The sequence below is a fragment of the Mixophyes fleayi genome, chromosome 12 (assembly GCF_038048845.1).
Source record: "Mixophyes fleayi isolate aMixFle1 chromosome 12, aMixFle1.hap1, whole genome shotgun sequence".
Taxonomy (NCBI): domain Eukaryota; kingdom Metazoa; phylum Chordata; class Amphibia; order Anura; family Limnodynastidae; genus Mixophyes; species Mixophyes fleayi.
The window spans coordinates 33,998,130-34,017,362 of record NC_134413.1 but is presented as its reverse complement, the minus strand read 5'-3'; the positions used below and the strand labels follow the sequence as shown (position 1 = coordinate 34,017,362).

At 43.5% G+C, this 19,233-nt stretch overlaps 1 protein-coding gene across 3 annotated transcripts in view; it reads left to right on the top strand.

The window, feature by feature from the left end:
• The window catches only part of BAZ1A (bromodomain adjacent to zinc finger domain 1A), a 71,299-nt gene that overhangs the window by 34,578 nt on the left and 17,488 nt on the right, over nucleotides 1–19,233 (top strand). For all 3 annotated transcript variants that reach the window (XM_075192697.1, XM_075192698.1, XM_075192696.1), the window contains exons 16-18: nucleotides 4,108–4,215; nucleotides 6,458–6,576; nucleotides 17,419–17,964. In XM_075192697.1, the coding sequence (XP_075048798.1) occupies nucleotides 4,108–4,215; nucleotides 6,458–6,576; nucleotides 17,419–17,964 (773 nt within the window). The remainder of the gene's footprint in view (nucleotides 1–4,107; nucleotides 4,216–6,457; nucleotides 6,577–17,418; nucleotides 17,965–19,233) is intronic.

Below are 19,233 nucleotides of genomic sequence, written 5' to 3'. Positions count from 1 at the left end.
TACGGCAGCAGAAACTTCATTTAGGTCCACTTTTTCATCAGCATGGGTCGACAGAGCTATGGAAACGTGGGCTGAACAGTTGGCTACAGCTTTGCAGGATTCTGAGTTTCTTCCGCTGGCACTGCACTTTAAGGAGGCTTCAGGATACGTTTATGAGGCTGCTCAGAACTCGGCTACTATTTCTTTCTCTATCTCGGCAACAGCTGTGGTGGTTAGGAGAGCCTTATGGTTGAGGTCCTTATGGTTGAGGTCCTGGGACGCAGACTCTTTAATCTAAAAAGTCTTTGGAGTCCCTCCCTTATTCCAGCAGAGTGTTATTCAGCCGGGAATTGGATTCCATAATTTCACAGGCTATGGGAGGCAAAAGTACCTTTATGCCAGTCAATGCCCCAAGGCCTAGGACTCCTAGGTTTGTTGATTTAGGCAGCCCTTTCGAGGGGGCCTGTCTGGCAGGGATCACACATTTTGATCCAGTTCGTCAGGTTCCAGGAGACACTCACTCCGAGGTAGGTCTTCCTCCTCAAGCCCTCCCTCTTCCAAGATTCCGGATAGACCCGCAGCATGACCCCCCTCTATTGTCGTATTGTCGGCGAGAGTGGGGGGACATCTGCTACTGTTCAAAGATCAGTGGGCAGAGTCCTCAGAGGACAGTTGGATTTGCGGGAGCATGACAAGAAGTTATATAATAGACTTGGCGAGCCCAGCCCCTCTGAGGTTCTTGGCAACCAGCTTGCCCTGCCATCCACAGAAATGACAAGCAATGCTCCAGTTTGTCGCTTTTCTTTCACAGGGAATTATCATGAAGGTTCCAGAACACTAAGACACGGGGGTTCTGCTCCAACCTCTCTTTGGTCCGAAAGCCAGATGGTTCTTTCCGGCCGGTTTTAAACCTTAAGCAGTTGTATCTTCACCTGCGGGTGGTCACATTTCGAATGGAATCCCTGAGATCTGTTATCAACGGACTGGAGGCAGGTCAGTTCATGGCGTCAATAGATATCAAGGACGCCTACCTCCACGTTCCCATCTGGAAAGCACATCAGGCTCTTTTTGGATTCACGTTAGGGTCTGCCCACTAGCAGTTAAGGGCTCTTCCATTCGGCCTTCCAACAGCACAGCGGGTTTTTTCAAAAATTATGGCGGTAATGGCAGCTTATCTTCATTCCAGAGGGGTGCAATTAGTGCCCTATCTGGACAAATTACTAATCAAGGCTGCTTCGGCTGTCTTGCTCAAGGAACACCTTTGACTTACCATCAGTATTCTGGAAAGGCATGTTTGGCTCATAAACCGCCCCAAGTCCCAATTAACTCCTTGTCAGAGAATGACTTTTCTGGGACTGATCGTGGATACCAACAGTCAGAAAATATTTTCTTCCAGAGGACAAGATTCGGTCCCTGTGGGACTCGACGACCTGAGACTTGTTGGTCGGCAGGTCCTTTGCCCTTTGGCCTTGGATCTTATTATCCACGGATGCCAGCCTTCGGGGGTGGGGAGCTGTGGCTCTTCATCTAAGACTTCAGGGGCTCTGGTCTGCTCAAGAGACCTCTCTCCCCATAAATATTTTAGAACTAAAAGCCACGTTAAAGGCCTTGCAGGGAGCACTGCTCATCCTTCTGGATGCCAGGAATAAAGACTGCTGAAAGACTGACTGGAAATCCCTGAACTGGCAAACGGACTATCTAAGCCGGCACAATGTCCTGCTGGGGGAATGGGCTCTTCATACGAAGGTTTTTCAGACCCTGGTAGCCAGGTGGGGACTTCCCGATCAAGTTCTGATGGTGTCTCGCCACAACAGAAAAGTCCCACAGTTTTGCTCAAGGGCAAGGGATCCCTTAACAGTTGCAGTGGATGTATTGACAATGCCATGGGACTTCAGGTTAGGATACCTGTTTCCTCCCATTTCCATGATTCCCCTGGTCCTTCAGAGAGTCAAGCAGGGCAGACTGCTGGTCATTCTGGTAGCTTCAGCTTGGCCAAGAAGAGTCTGGTATCCGGAGATTCTGTTAATGACGGTAGGTCCAGGTCTTCGGTTACCTCTTCGCAAGAACCAGCTACTTCAAGGACCATTCCTACATCAGGACTTGCCGCTACAGAATTTAACGGCATGGCTGTTGAAGCCAACCTTTGGAAATCCAGAGGGTTTTCCTCAAGTGTAGTGGATACTCTTATTAAGGCTAGAAAGCCAGTCTCTGCTAGGATATACCACCGTATCTGGCTTACATACATTAAATGGTGTGAGAACCGGACCTACAATTCAGAGTTGTTCTATCTTGCTAGGTTTCTTGCTTTTCTCCAGGATTACCTGGATGGAGGTCTTCGCCTAGGATCTTTAAAAGTACAAGTTTCCTTCAGTGTTTTTTTTCATAGACGTCTGGCAGACATACTGGATGTTAGGACGTTCCTACAGGGAGTCCTACATATCCAACCTACATATGTTCTGCCCACGGATCCTTGGGATCTTAATTTGGCTCTTTATATGCTTCAGAAGCCTCTCTTTGAACCGTTCCAGTCTGCAGAGTTACGGTTCTTAACATGGAAAGTCTTTTTTTTCCCACTTGCAATTGCCTCAGCGCGGAGGGTTTCCGAGCTAGGGGTGCTATCTTGTCGAGAACCTTATCTGGTGTTTAACGATGACAGAGCGGTCCTTTGAATGGTTCCATTGTTTCTGCCAAAGCTAGTTTCTGGTTTCCATGTAATCCAGGAAATAGTAGTTCCAGTGTTCACAGAAGACTCTCAAGGGCCTGGAACAGGAACTATGAAATTTTTGGATTGCTTGGCAGATGCATACAGATCCAGTTGGTTGATGTCATGGCTGTTGGTGGTCTAAACTATTGTGCAGATGGGTCCGGTTATTAAAGGGTGAGGGTGGTCAAACCCCCACTAACAGTGTAGCAAATGTGCTACTGACCATTTAATAACTAGTCTCATTACCACTTACAATGGGTAGTTTGCAATTTAAACACAACGCTATTTCAATTTCCGCTCAATTTGCTCTGATGCACATAGTATAATATAGGGAATTATAATCATGTCACGAAAGATTGCCCTCAAAGTCTCACGTAAGATAATATGTATTCTTATTGACAATAGGGGTTATCAATAAGTCTTTACACATATAACCGTGTAGAAAACATAATGTTATGACAAATAGTGTATTGCCTACTTCAGCTGTGTTATGTGAGACTATAAATGTGGGTTTTCCAGATTTCAGTGTGTGTACATGTGTACAATCGCCATGTTATCTAGATTATTTCAGACCTTGTGTACTATGTAGATAGGACCAAGGATTTATGCAGGATGGTTGACCTGTTGGTCTTCCACAATGTACACAAGAGGCTGGCCCGCCTCTAAGCAGAACATTGCCAAGTGTAATACTTTGGTAAATTGTCCGGCTTACATTGGGATAGAACAGCTTGTCTGTTCTAGTGGAATGTGCCCTTACATAGTCAGTGTGTCGGCATCGCTGCATGGGGCCTCCACTTAGCAGTTGTACAGAGTTACCGACCGCTAGATCTCCAGGACCTTCACAAAGTTCTATACGTATAGTTCTGTTTCTATTCTGATCCTTATTCTGTTCCTGTTCTAGTTCTTTCACTGTTATCCTTGATCTGTTTGGTTGGAGGCCGTTCTTCTCTCATTTACCTCTTGTTCTGTACTTTTGGATCTGTCCTTTTAGGGCTTTGTTAGAAAAGTTTAGGAGGTAGCCAGTGTGGTATGGGGGGGGGGGGGGAGGGGGCTTCAGTTTTGCAGGTAATTTTGAAAGCATCAAATGCTCCCGTTACTACAATCTATACGCCTGCATTCCAGTGTCCTCCATTGGATTAAAAAAAGTAGATTTAACGGAAGAACAAAATTTCTATTTGTTTTTCTGCACATTTTTACTTCTGTTCCTTGCTGTTTATAGGAAAAGAAAATTTCCCTGCAAAGAGAGAGGGAATAAATAGGTATAGAGGTTAATTTCATCTTCATCCATGTGCCCTGCTTTATTTGGGTGTTACATCCATTTTGTTTTGAGTAAAATTATTTGTATTTAAACCATGTCTTCTGTAGTTGCCCATTATATTTTGGTCACAAATTTAACATGATAAAAACCTATTACATGTTGGTAGGATTCGTAAGCGGAAAGAGGAGAAGCTAAAGGAGCAAGAGTCCAAGATGAAGGATAAAGAGGATAAGTTGAGAGAAGATGAGAACAATGGCTCAGCTAAAAGTGCAGGGTAAGCTGCTTTTCTTAATACAGATATATTTTTCACTGGCATATGAGACACATTATTTTATATCCAGATCACATTTGTACATTAAATATTTTTCTGACAGTACCCTTTATGGTAAGTTAGATACCCATTTGTTCAATAAAAAGGCCATATTATGAGGGCCGAGGCAGTAGTGCTAATCTCTGTAATCAATGGCTTTGTTAATACGGCTATTATACCAATTTAATCGACTGGCTTATTCTCTATTTTTTTTATTATTGTGTGGAACACTGAATATATGAATATATATATATATATATATAATATATATATAATATATATATTAGTTGGTTCTTATTGGGCTATTCAGTCTACTTGACTCTGTGCCTAAACACCCAATTTGGAAGATCCACGGATCACCGTCCCACCCAAATCTCGGTAATCATTCTGAAATGCCTCTCACATTTTTGCGCCCGCTAGATACGTCTTGGCTAGGAATTGGGGCGAAACCTCCTCTTACTCTTTTGCAGAAGCTTAAAAACTATATTTGCCATGTTGCTGCCATGGAGAAGATAACATGCTTCTCTCAATCCTCCAGGGAAGACATTTCAATTGGTTAGTCCATACCACTAGGTAGTATATAGTGTAGCGTCTCCTCTACCCTTGTGGGTTGTTTTTTTTTGTATCCTAGCTGTATGTGGCTTACCTACCTCTGGGATTCCTGTGACACAGCAGTAGCAAAAGTCATGGGAAGAGAGAAATCTGATGATTCTTTGTGCACTTTATATGGCAGGTAGGCAGAATATCTCAGCCAAAAGCAAGTTCATCTAGGATAGTGAACTCTGCAGCAGCAATGCAGAACAAAAGTTCGGACTCCCTCAAGTAGACATAATGTCAACAAATCAAAATGCAATATTGGCCAGATTTTTCTCCAGAAAGTTCCAGGAACAGAGGGGATATGTGCTCTAGCAATCTAAACTAGGTATGTCTTCCCTTTATTTCCTCTCATTGCTCACATCCTGAAAAAGCAGAAGTCATGGCAATTCTTCTATTCTGGCCACAACGCTCATGGTTTGCTGCAGTAGCTTTTGAGATACCTCAGGGTCAACTGTGACCTTAAACTTTTTAGCTAGACCACCTGTGTCAAGGCCCAATTCTTTATCCAAATCTAGAAGGGCTATATTTGATGGCATGGCTATTGAGTTGTCACTGCTCAGAAATTAAGTAATTTTAGAGAAGTTTATTTGATACGTTTCTATAGACAAGAAACAAAGTTCATTGTGTGGTATGCATTAACCCAGTGTTGGCTAACCTGTGACACTCTAGGTGTTGTGAAACTACAAATCCCTGCATACCCTTCAAGCAATAAGCTGCTATATGTTGGCAAAGCATGCTGGGACTAGTTTGCTAACCTGTGACACTCCAGGTGTTGTCAAACACTGCATTAGCCTATAGTGCTTCCAGCTTCAGGATGCATGTTGGCAAGGGTCTCAGTCTCTGAACTCTAAAGGTATCTAGCAAGACATTAAGTGCAGATAACCAGGGTTGGGTGAAAATGTTGACTTTCAGAATGTCAACACAGTTAAAAATTTTGACATGTTCATTTCGTCAATAGGGTTAATAATGTCAACAGGTTGTAAAGTCGACATAAAGTATGTTAAACCTGCAATATCGACCGTAGCACATTATAAAAAAAAATAATAATCCTGAAGTAAATGTAAAAGAAACCCAAACTGTGTCCCTACCCCCCACCCCAGCTTAACCAACCCAAGGTGGAAATATGCCTGAGACCCCCTATTCCCCTCTTCCCTCCCTCTTCTCCCTCTTTCTGTTTCTCTTTGTGTCTTGAGCTGCCGCCCACCCTCAATGTAGCCACAATATTTGAAACTTGGAACTGTTAAATGCAAATATGTTGTAGTCAGTGGTGGGATTCAAATAATTTAGCAACCTGTTCTCTGCCCTAATGACCGTTTTAAGTATACAAAAAGATATACCGAAAGGTAGTTTAATATTTAACATTGAATCGCAGTAGGAATTACATTTAAATATAGGCAATAAGAGTACAAATTATTAAGACATTACACAGACAATAATACGTCACGCCCGACATTCCATGTGGTTGGAGCAGGGAGAAGGAGTGCCAACGCCGCGAACAGGTGAGTAGCCAACCTATGGGCTTATTGATGCTGTTTAGATTAAACTTTAATTAAACTTTTAGTATGTTAGATAATGCTTAACATTCATTATTTTTTTCATTTCTTCACAGAAAGGAAGAACAAGATGATTTAGACACAAGCTCTGAGTATAAGGAAACTGAGCAGGGTGACCAGGACTTTGCCACTGAAGATGAAGATGGATCACCATCTACTGGGAAAATCAGAAAAGGTAGCCTGGTTTTAAACTTCACTTGAAGTGGGTGTCTGGGTAGATAAGAAACAAGGGATAAAAATATTAATATCCACAGTGCACAAAGTTAAGTCTGCCTAATACGCGGTAATACATGTCAGCATGTGGAAGCCATGTGTGAGAGTGCATCCCTACTGCTTCCTTTTTAATAAAGATAATTTCCGCCAGATGATACTTATCAAATGCACTTCAATAATTGGTCATAGCATAGTGCTATCAACCAGCTGGTGAATACGGCACTCCTTCCTTTTACACTCATTAGTTCAGTTATGTTGGTGGTTATGTTGTGTTTGTGAAAAGTATGTTTTCACATTATTATTTTTTTTGCTGTATTCTTTTAGTTTTGTTAGTAATATACTGGAATATCCTTTGTTGAGGGGTGGGGGGATATTAAGAGGGAAGAGCTCTCCATGTAATTTAACTCCTAAGTACCCAGCTCCAGCATTTCCTCCATTTCCATGGTTGGAGTGTTCCCCAGATGAAATTAAAGGAATGGATTTAACATAACTACAAAAATCCTCTTTTTAGTGTTCTTTAATACGACGAAGATTACCTGTGAGCCATCTGAATGGGATGCAGTCGAAATGTCTATGTTCGTACTGTCGACAGAAATAATGTCTACACTGTTATGCTGACCAACATGCAATTTGTATGTTGACAATGTCAACACATTTATAATATAGTCTACAAATTCAAATGTTGACATTTAAAATGTATACACACTATCACAATGTCTACAGGGTTGTGATGTCAATAAATAGCTTAACCAAGTGTACTGCTACCAGCCTAGGCCAGTACTAGCATTCACTATGCTTTGGCAACATGTGGTGGTGGCTCTATAGTAGGGAAACGTGCAGTGTGGGGTCCTTCTGCTATATTGCCAAACCAGCCCTAAACCTGTCAGCACTGGACTGGATTCCCTAGTCTGTTTGTGTGCCCCCCCTTCCTAGGTTTAACCACACCCCTGGGGCGGTGGGTTTTGGGTAATATTTAATTAAGTGTTTGCCATTAAGTGCTAGCGTTTGCATTACTACAAGTCCCTACATACCCATGGCATGCTGGCATTTGGGGAACCACAAGAGTAGTCCTGCACTGTCATCAGGTGCCCATTGGGACCTGTAGTGTACCAAGGAAATATATTAATAATAAAACACAGACAGAAGTGTGAAAATGATTTAAATTGCATTTAAACACCCCAAAATATCACTCATTAACCCTCTTTGTTGTTCACCTAGATCCTGTGCCATAGATTGTAACCTTGCGAGCAGGGCCCTCTTACCTCTGTCTGTATGCATTACTCAGTATTGTGTTATTACTCTGTGTTCCAAATTGTAAAGCGCTACGGTATCTGTTTGCGTTCTATAAATACATGATGATGATCCAGGCTCCTCATTTGTTATAAACACAGGGGTCCTATACTTTTTAAAAATAAAAACCCCTCATACGTGACGCAATACTAGCTCATAACGGCACAAATTAGCTGATACCTGCGATTGTCATATACACTGATCAGCCACAACATTAAAACCACCTGCCTAATATTGTGTAGATTCTTGTGCCGCTTAAACAGCTCTGACCCATCTAGGCGTGGACTCCACAAGACCCCTGACGGTGTCCTGTGGTATCTTGCACAGACGTTACCAGCAAGTCCTGTAAGTTGCAATGTAGGTTCTCCATGGATCTGACTTGATTTTCCAACACATCCCACAGATGATTGCGATCTGGGGAATTTGGAGGCCAAGTCAACACCCTGAGCTCTTTCATGTTCCTGAAACCATACCTGTACAATATTTGCAGTGTGGCAAGGTGCATTATCCTGCTGAAAGAGGCAACTGCCATTGGGGAATACAGTTGCCATGAAGGGGTTACTTGTTCTACAACAATGTTTAGGTAGGTGGTATATGTCAAAGTAACATCCACATGAATGTCAGGACCAAAGGTTTCACAGCAGAACATTGCCCAGAGCATCACACTGCCTCCACCGGCTTGCCTTCTTTTTATAGTGGATCCTGGTATTGTCTTCCTCACGTAAACGACACGCACGCACCTGGTCATCCATATGATGTAGAAGAAAATGTGACTTATCAGACTAAGCCACCTTCTATTGCTCCATGGTTTACTTCTGGCACTCACGTGCCCAGTGTAGGCACTTTCAGTGTTGGACAGAGGTCAGCATGTGCACTCTGACTGGTCTGCGGCTGCACTGTGTTTTGACACCTTTTTATCATAGCCAGTATTCACTTTTGTGCTGCAGTAGCTCTTCTGTGGGATTGGACCAAACGGATAGCCTTTGCTTCCCACGGGCATCGGTGAGCATTGGGCGTCCATGACCCTGTCCCCGATTTAGCTGTTTTTCCTTCTGGTAGGTACGAACTACTGCACAGCAGGAACACCTCACAAGAGCTGCCGTTTTGGTGATGCACTGACTCAGTCGTCTAGCCTTCGCAATTTGGCCCTAGTCAAAGTCGCTCACGTACTTACGCTTGCCATTTTTTCCTGCTTCCAACACATCCACTTCAAGAACTGACTATTCACTTGCTACCTGACATGTTCCACGCTTTGACAGGTGCCATTATAACAAGATAATCCATGGTTTTCACGTCACTTGTCAGTGGTTTTAATTTTGTGGCTGATCATTGTAGATACCATGCTGATTTTCCATTAATAAAAAATAGTGCCTACTCTGTGGGCACTATTAAAAGTGTACTATAAGAGTGGGGAGGGTGCCGATGTCGCTCCCATGCAGCCCCCTGCTCTTCAACAAAAGCTCTCGGCAAAAACATAGTGACCAGGGACCCAAGCGCTTTCTTTCTTTCTGTCTTTCTCCTGCGTTTGATGGCGGAAATGCTGCAATCGCGCGGCTGGGTCATAAATTTCAGTCCTGCCATGTTTCTACTCAGCACATGGTGGTTTCCTGTTCCACACCAGATGTCAAAAAGTGTTTTTCCCCCAGGACAAGATTTTGGCAAGTAAAATATTGTTATCCCTCAAGCATGTTTCCAGCCTTCAGTGCGTGAATCTGATGGGGCAAATGGTGTCTTGTTTCCAAGCAGTGCAGTTTGCTCGCTTTCAATCACGACCCTTCCAAAACGAGATACTTGCCAGGTGGTCGAAGTCCTGTTCTCAATTTGTGACAGTTTTTTCTGCTGTCACTAGTGACTGTCTCTAAATTGTAGATGCAGGCGAGGAATCTTTGTGTGGGACTGGACCATAGGGACCACAGACACCAGCCTACTAGCCTGTGGTTCGGTAAAACTTAACTTCTGTCTTCAGGGGCTTTGAACCTGGGAGGAGTTATGGCTGCCCATCAGTGTTATCGGGTTGCAAGCAGTCTTCAACGCCCTGGATTAGTCGCAGCTCCTTTTGAGGCACAGACCCATTTGAATCCAGCCTGACAACGCCATGGCGGTGGCATATGTCAAACACCAAAGGGGACCAGAAGTCCCCTTGCCAAGATCATGCACTGAGCGGAATATGGTGTCCCAGCCATCTCTACAGTCTTTATCCCAGGAGTGGATAATTGGGAAGCAGACTACTTGAGATGCCATGCCATTGGTCCTGGGGAATGGTTCTCCACCTGGGCGTTCCCGCCCAGATTGTGGACAGGTGGAGTCAGCCGGCGGTAGCCATTGATGGCCTATTGGCTGAACCACAAAGAGGACTGGTATTGTGCCGGAAGCAAAGACCCGCAGGCATCCCTAGTGGATAGAAAGGATGTTGATTCAGCGCTCCCTATACCTAAGGATCTGTATATATTGCAGCCACACGGGGACTGAAGGGGAAAAGGGGATGGGGAGGGAGAAGGATAGAGGGTAGCTCAACCCTTAGACAAAGTATTGATGATAGTAGTTAGTCCCTGGGCGCATAGACAATGTATCTTGTGTAAAACAATTTAATAAATCATTGATAATGTAATCACACAGTGCTGTACATAACCACATATATAACAGTAGTAATGGACTTTAAATGGTATATCAATATGATCCCCTTATAGGTATCAACCATAGGTAACAACTATACAAAGCCAATATTGGACCTGATACATGTATGATAATTATATATCAGCTGGTAGCCAAATGAGCTGGCCGTGTGTACAAAACACTGTATAATAGTCCAAAACAATATCTTATATTGTATTAGTCACACACAATGTCCAAATGTAACTTCCATAAGTCCATCCCTCCTGAGCGAGGATATATAACAAATAAAAATGATGATGAAAAACGGTGAATGATCCCCAAATAGGTAAAGTCAGTTCCGAAACAAATCCTGGTATAAGAGTGTTATAGGCCAGATGGGTCCATCGGGTGAGCCCAATTAGGAGACTGGTTGAAGGACTTACCCTTAGTGAAGCAGATTGCGAATCACAGAGTTGTGGATAGTCCTAACCTGAAAACGCTCCTTTGTGTGTTGGGCCCGTTGCCGTGGCGATGTTTCTCATGTCCTGTTGCCTGGCGGAAGTGTCCGTCTCAGAGTGAATGTTCTTGTGCATGCGCATGCGACTGTACTACCGCCGCTCGTAGCGGTGGTTGAATGTGTTTGTTCTCAGCAGTAACTGCGGATAGCTGCACCGCTGAGTTGTTGTGTGGCTTCAATCCAACGCTTTTCACCTTTGGGGCTTCCTCAGGGATTGTAAAAGGGGGGCCCATTGATTAATTTCTTATAGGCGCCCATGTTCCGGGTAGGCTACTGATAGGTTATCATATGTCCCATCTTTGATGGACAGATCTCTCAACCAATGAGGGTAGTGATAATAAATAAGTTTGTTTTTCCTTTTTTGTTTGTTATATCCTCCACATTTCGTGTTGTTACCTATGGGGTTTAGGATTGATTGATAATGTACCATAATTGGATAACATATGACATTTGTCCATAATGATTGTTAACTAAAAATAGTTTTGTTGATAGTGTTCCCAGATAAGTTGCAAATGTTACATTTTCCTTCAATTGGTTCCATTATAAGGAGTCCAAAGTCCTTTTCCAGTAGTGCAATGTCTCTCGTTTAATAAACGTCTCCTACAAGTTCCAGGTGGCAGTGGTCCTTGTTGTTAGTTGCACAGTGGCAAGTATTGCTTATGTTTGCAACAAATTCCTGTTGCCATTTTGTTAAATTAACCATACGTATATATACATATGGTCATAGATTCACGACCGGGGATAATGGTTGGGCTAGTTATGCCGCATTGTTGTGCCCCATACTTATAGTGGGTAATGCCATTCATATTAAAACAATACATTTACACAATAAAGTGATAATAGATACTCGGGTTTCCCACATTGCCCACCAATTCGGGGTTACGGGGATAGTTAGCAGGATTGGATGATATATATTCCCCATACATAGTTGTGCAGGATTGGGCAATATAGAATTCCCATATACAATTATGTCAGTGAAACGCGTTGGAGCGAAGCCACACAACAACTCAGCGGTGCAGCTATCCGCAGTTACTGCTGAGAACAAACACATTCAACCACCGCTACGAGCGGCGGTAGTACAGTCGCATGCGCAAGAACATTCACTCTGAGACGGACACTTCCGCCAGGCAACAGGACATGAGAAACATCGCCACGGCAATGGGCCCAACACACAAAGGAGCGTTTTCAGGTTAGGACTATCCACAACTCTGTGATTCGCAATCTGCTTTACTAAGGGTAAGTCCTTCAACCAGTCTCCTAATTGGGCTCACCCGATGGACCCATCTGGCCTATAACACTCTTATACCAGGATTTGTTTCGGAACTGACTTTACCTATTTGGGGATCATTCACCGTTTTTCATCATCATTTTTATTTGTTATATATCCTCGCTCAGGAGGGATGGACTTATGGAAGTTACATTTGGACATTGTGTGTGACTAATATAATATAAGATATTGTTTTGGACTATTATACAGTGTTTTGTACACACGGCCAGCTCATTTGGCTACCAGCTGATATATAATTATCATACATGTATCAGGTCCAATATTGGCTTTGTATAGTTGTTACCTATGGTTGATACCTATAAGGGGATCATATTGATATACCATTTAAAGTCCATTACTACTGTTATATATGTGGTTATGTACAGCACTGTGTGATTACATTATCAATGATTTATTAAATTGTTTTACACAAGATACATTGTCTATGCGCCCAGGGACTAACTACTATCATCAATCCCTAGTGGATGCCTTGATGGACCCGGGACGTGTGTATCTTCCCTCTGACTCCTATCTTGCCTCGGGTCCTGAACAAAGGTCAAGAGGAAGGTAGTGCTGGTATTTCAGCTGGCACCAGACTGCAGAGAAGATCCTGGTACGCTGATCTTCTTGGCATAGCGATAGAACCGTCCTGAATACTTCCTCCCATGGCACATCTGAGCCAGGGCCCGTTTTTCCATCAGTATTTTGTTTGGCTGGCTTTTTCGGCCTGGCTGCTGAGGTGTCTCGGGAAAAAGTCATCCAGACGATGATCAGTGCCAGGAAACCAGCGTCCTCCAAATCTGCTGCTAATTTCTGGAACTCTTACATAGACTGGTGAAAGGAGAGGTGCTCCCACCTTATCTTTCCGTTTCACTCGTTTCTTGTCCTTCCTCCAGTATGACCTGGACAAGGGACTCAGATTGACATCTCTTAAGATTAATTTCTCAGCTCTGTCTTCTTTACTTGCCATATCATGTTCGAGACATATTTCTGAGTCAGCGGGTTTGTCCAGTAGGTCGCCTTTTCTTGTTTTTCACACGGACAGAGCTGTTTCAGGCCCCATTTCAACCCAAGGTGGTGTCCAAATATCATCTCAACCAGGATATTGTTATACCTGCGTTGCCCCAGGACTTGCAATCCGGTAGTCAGAATTTGCTTCTTTTGCTGAATGTGGTTGTCTTTGTGGATGTATGTGGAGTGCACAGCCTCTTTACGCAAGACTCCTGGTGGTATTCTACGCTTACAAGTATGGATGGTCGGCAATGAAACGGACCGTTGCCAGATAGATGAATACCACTATTTGCCAGGTTTATCTCCTGAGGGATCTCCTGTTCCAGATACGGTTACGGCTCACTCCATCAGATCGAGGTTTGTGCTATCCAGTCGAGCAAGTGTGTCAAGCAGTTACTTGGTCTTCTATCCACAAGTTCACCAGATTCTGGCTTTGGCCGAAAAGTGTTGCACGCAACATGGGCTGAGCGTACCCACTCATAGGGGCAGCTTTGGAACATCCCCATGGTCAGCAATGTCCCCCAAGCGGCTGTGCAAGAGAAAAGATGATTTTTGTACTCCGTAAAAAATCGTTTTTCTCAGAACAAAAGTGTGGTAGTGCAGTGTCCCCCAAATGGGATACTGCACTCCCACACTTTTGTTCTGACAGTTTTCAGGTGCATATTCTGTTTTATGGTGACTTTAGTCCTATCGTTAGGGCTTTGTTGGTTAAATAAACTGACTCTCCTCAGTCCAGGGGACATAGAAGGGAGGAATGCTGATGCTGGTGAGCAGTACCCAAGTAGCGCACCACCCCAGATTGCGGATCCTGTGCTGAGTCTGTAGCGGTGCTGGTCAGCTACTAGGCCATCCTGAAGAGACACCTGCACTGGCTGGCTGCGGCTATTGCTTCTGCTGCCGTACCAGTGGCGGCACCTACAGCGGTTCTTGTTCCGGAGGATGTTGGGATGGGTCATCCTGTCCCTTCATCTCCTCCTGTTTTACAGGGACAGTCCCAGGAGGGACCTTCAGGGGCCTGGAAAAATTAAATATGTTTAAGACCTCTTGACCTCAAGCTTCACGCTCTGCTCATCCCCTTCTAGCAGTCTCTGAGTTGGAAGGGTCTTCTGAGGAAGAAAGATAACTGTTTGGGGACTCGGACTTCCTTCAGGTTGGGGACTTAGAGGAACCTTCTAGGATTTGGTCCTAGCGGTCCGTCAGGCCTTGGACCTATTGGACTTGGGCAACACTAGTGCCTCTGAACCTGGAATATTCAAGCGACAGTAGAGGTGAGCTGACTGACCATGTGGATTCCAGAGCACAGAAAGTCTTCCTTCCAGACAGCAAAATGCGCATCCTCTTCTCAGGGAACCAGTGAGGAGGGTTTTGGACAAATGTCTTCCTTCAATCCTTTTCAGTATGAAGCTGATAGGGAAGCTGGTCTCTACCTTCGAATCGTTCCCAAACTGTTGTTTCCGTTCTCGGATGCTTTAGCAGGACCTCTTGTCAAAAAGGTCTGGTTCACATCTCTGACTGACCTCTCAAACACTCTGGTTGTCACCCAAGGCACATCTCTCTTGGATGCTTAAGGAGAGGATCATTTGACGATGGCCGGGCCCTTTGCCCAGTGGTCCTGGATAATAGTCGCCACGGATGTCAGTGTTCTGGGATGGGGAGCAGTCGTTCTTCACTGCCGCCTCCAGGGTCCCTGGTCAGCTTGAGAAGTCTCTCCCGATAAACGTCTTGGAGCTTCGAGCCATGTTGCTAGCACTTTGGGGGAGCTCAGTCACTCCTTCAAGGCGGCTCCGGTCCGCTTTTAGTCGGCTGTGGCGTATATCAATTGGTGGGGCAACACCAGGAGTGCAAGAGCTATGAAAGAGGCTCCCCAGATATTGTCCTTAGCGGAACTGTTCGTCCCAGTGAAATCATTTGTATTTATCCCAGGTGTCAGAGGAGTGGTATCTGCATTCAAAGGTATTTTACTTATTGGTTCCGGAAGTGGGGTCTTGAGGATGTGGACCTCATGGCGTCTCTACACAACCACCAGGTGACAAGGTTCTGCTCCAGGACCAGGGACCCCTTGGAGTGTGTACTGAACGTTATGGTCATGCGGTGGGAGTTCCACTTGGGATACCTATTCCTTCCCATCCCAATGCTTCCTCGAGTTTTGCATCTTAAATGGGCAGGGCTCTCTGTGATCCTAAATGCCCCCGATTGGGCCCTGTTGGGCTTTATATGCAAACTTCATGAGTGTTGGAGTGGGTCTGGGGTGTTGTCCTGCTGCATGGTCCATTTCAGCACCAGGACCTTCCTCTGCTGGCTTTAATGGTGTAGCTGTTGAGACCAGTTTTTGTTGGTCCAAGGGTCTCTTCTTCAAGTTAGTAGATAGCATGTTGTGGGCAAGAAAACCGGTCTCTGCCCGCATTTACCAAGTAGTGTGGCAGACTTGCGTCCGAAGGTCCTGTGACACGGTTGCTTTTTATCTCTCCAGGTTCTTAGCACTCTTGAAGGATGGCTTGGATGCGGGCCTTTGCCTTAGCTCCTTTTTAAGGTGCTGACATCAGCCTTTCCACTTTATTTCCAGAAGCTGCTGGCAGGGGTTCTGGAAATGCAGAACTTCTGCGCATGCAGCCCCCCCTTATGTGCCACCCACAGCACCTTGGGTCCTGAACTTGGTTTTTGAGGCCCTTCTGAATTCTCCCTTCGAACTGTTTAATTCAGCTGAGCTTTGTTTCCTGACTTGGAAGGTGCTCATTGTCTCGCCATAGCTGTCTGCAAGGAGAGTTTCAGAGTTTGGGGCTCTCTCCTGCCATTCTCCTTATTTGGTCTTCGGTGATGACAGGGCTGTGTTACGTGTAGTCGCCCTGCTTCCAGCCCAATGTTTCTGGATTCCTTCACAATCAGGAAATTGCGGTTTCGGTGTTTTGGGATGCGGCTGTACCTTGCACTTTTGGATGTTGCCTGTGCTCTGCGGATTTGCATTGCTACAAAACAGACAATCACCAGGTGTATAACATCCACAATCAGGCAGGCTTATGTTAGTGCCAATCAATCTGTGCATAGTTGTATTACTGTGCATTTTACCTATGCAAACATCCCCTCATCCAGGGACTTGTCTGCCATACAGTCTCCATCCTCCATACCAGCCTCCTCCTAATTAGCCACTCTGCACTGTGCAGTGTTCCCCAAATGGATTCTGAGAAATGGGTTTTCTGTTGAGTACAAAAATTCTCTTTATGGAATGGCCAAGGTAAAGGTCTAGACCTGAACCACATATAATGTATAAACAAATGCCATCAAACATCAATGAACAGAAGCAGTGTTGTAAGGAGGAGTGGAATATACTTTTTTCAAATATGATGTAAGAAACTAATAAATTATTGCTGGTAAAGGTGGTTCTATAACTAACTTAATCTTGGGGTGTACTTACACTTTCTCTCATGGGTTCTTTCTATTGCCTTATTTTTTTTTATTGAAGTTATGATACAGTAAGATTCCACCAATCAAATTCAATTGATCACATTTGAGAACGTAGTGAAGACTAGATTAGTAACATCCTGAAATGTAAAAAAATACAAAAAAAAAACAGATTTAAAAGTGGGTGAAGCAAGAACAATCAGTTGAAATCTAGTAGTAAATTGCTCGGCTGGTTTTTTTTGTTTTTGTTTTTATTATACTTTCTCTTTATAATATATGATTTGAAACCTCATTGTCACTTGATATATTTAAATGTTTCACAGGAATTCATTTATTTAGCTAATGGTAGGTTATCTTTAAGTTAACTATATGTACTTGTTATTAGTACTTAGACATTAAGACCATACTAATTTTTATCTTGTCAATCTGTTTGCTAAGTAATACACTTTCACACATGATTGTGTATATACGAACAGTATAATTTACATGGATAGTTTTTGAACAGGTAATGGGTAATTTTTAAAAGATATATCTATATTGATGCCTTATTTTGTTATGGTATACAGGCATTAGTGTTTGTGGAACTGCAATTCTGGGAATGCTGGAATTTCTAGTTACGCAGAAGTTGGGTTAGACAAAGATTTCCTACCTTCGCTTTTGATGTTGCCATATTACCATATTTGTTTAGTTTTGATTAAGATCAGTAATATTTTATTTTCATGATTTCTTAGGTATGAAAGGTCTGAATAACGTTAAATTAAAAAATGAAGACTCCCTGGGAAAGAATGTAGCCTTGACACTGGATGAAGAAGAGTTGAGGCAAAAGCAGGAGAAACGAGAGCAGGAATTGCTGGAAAAGATACAACAAGTCACAGCCTGCACAAACATCTTCCCTCTGGGCCGAGACCGTTGGTACAGACGATTCTGGACCTTCTTTTCTGTGCCAGGGCTGTTTGTGGAGGAGGATTATACTGGTATCACAGAGGACATGCTGCAGCCTCAACCTGTTTCTCAACGAGAATCTGAGAGTAATCATGCAGTGAATGGCCATGAATCTTCTGTCCATGAGATCAAAGAGGAGCTGGAACTTTCTAAACCAGTGAATAAGCCAAACCGCTGGTGCTACTATAACTCTGTAGAACAACTGGAGGAGCTGATTGAGTGTCTGAACACACGAGGGTACAGAGAGAGCACGCTTAAAGACATACTAATACAAGACAAGAATAAAGTCTGTCAGAGACTGAGTAATTGTGCAGCTAATTGCTTCCATATATCAGGTATTTCCTAAAAATACATTAACATATTTTAATAACGTTGTCGCTTTATGCTACCCCAGTGAACATACGGGAACCATGAATGACATTCTTAAAAAAAACAAAAAAACATGAAAATAAATCTTAAAAGTACAAGCCAAATCTTAAAGGAAAAGTAGAAAAAATGTATTTTGTTTAGGTTTTGCACTTGATATTATTGTGTGCTTTGTTAGGCCCATTCTGTTAATGTTCCCTTTTCTTCTGAAGGGGGGGGAGACACTGGTAATAGTTATGTCTCTTCCTGAAAGGTCACAGATTACAAACCAGCATTAAGCCTATACCTTATTTCTCCTTCATCCACTCTGGGGGACACTGCTTCCATGGGATTGTATGAGAGTGCATGGAATTGGTACTTAAAGAGTTAACAATTGTTTTCTGCTGACTCCTCCCCTCTGCAGCCCCACAGACCTCAGTTTTGTTTAAGTGCCCAAGGTGTTGGGCTGTTTTAAGTACTGTTCTGCAGTACTTGCTGCTGGATTAGATTTTTTTTTGTTTTATTTTCTTAGTGTTACTGACAGTGTGAGTTTGGTTAGCAGTGCATTAGTGTTATGTTTTACCCTGGTTCATTTAGTTTTTAAATGGAATATAGTTCTGTTTTTGTTTTATTAAAAAAAGAACAAGAAGATATAAAAGAATCAGGCTGCAGGCAGTGACAGCCACTACGCAACTGCCACTGTATTCTCCCGGCAGGTTCAGCGCTGCCTCTGGCATAGAGTGAGGGGACTTAGTCTGAGGAATGGCCATTTTCAGGGAAATACCATGTCGCCCTCGGAGGGGTGACTTGGATTTCATCTGGCCACAATCTGAGCACAGATTAAAAGGCTGCAACGCAAAAGAAACAAGAGCGTTATAATAAGCCTCCAGTGAGTGGGTAGGATAATCCTCCCCAAAGTTTACAAAAGCTTCCAGCGCGGGGATTGTAATCCCCCCCCTACACACACACACACACACTGATTGGTGCGTTCCAAAGGCGTGAAATTTACTTTAGACGGAATCCTGACTGAAATAATGGAGAATCAATCAGCAGCAATTGTCAAGGAAGGGAGGAAAGCAGCAAAGTACCCCAGTGGGCAAAGTTGGATTTTGATGTCAGCAAACATTTATATAGAGAGATCTTGATCTCTCTCTCTGCCCATCTGGTCAATTTTCACATTATCTTACACTTTTACATTATTATTATTACCACAGATATTTATATTACTGTTTTGAGGCTATTAGCCAGATTCAAAACTA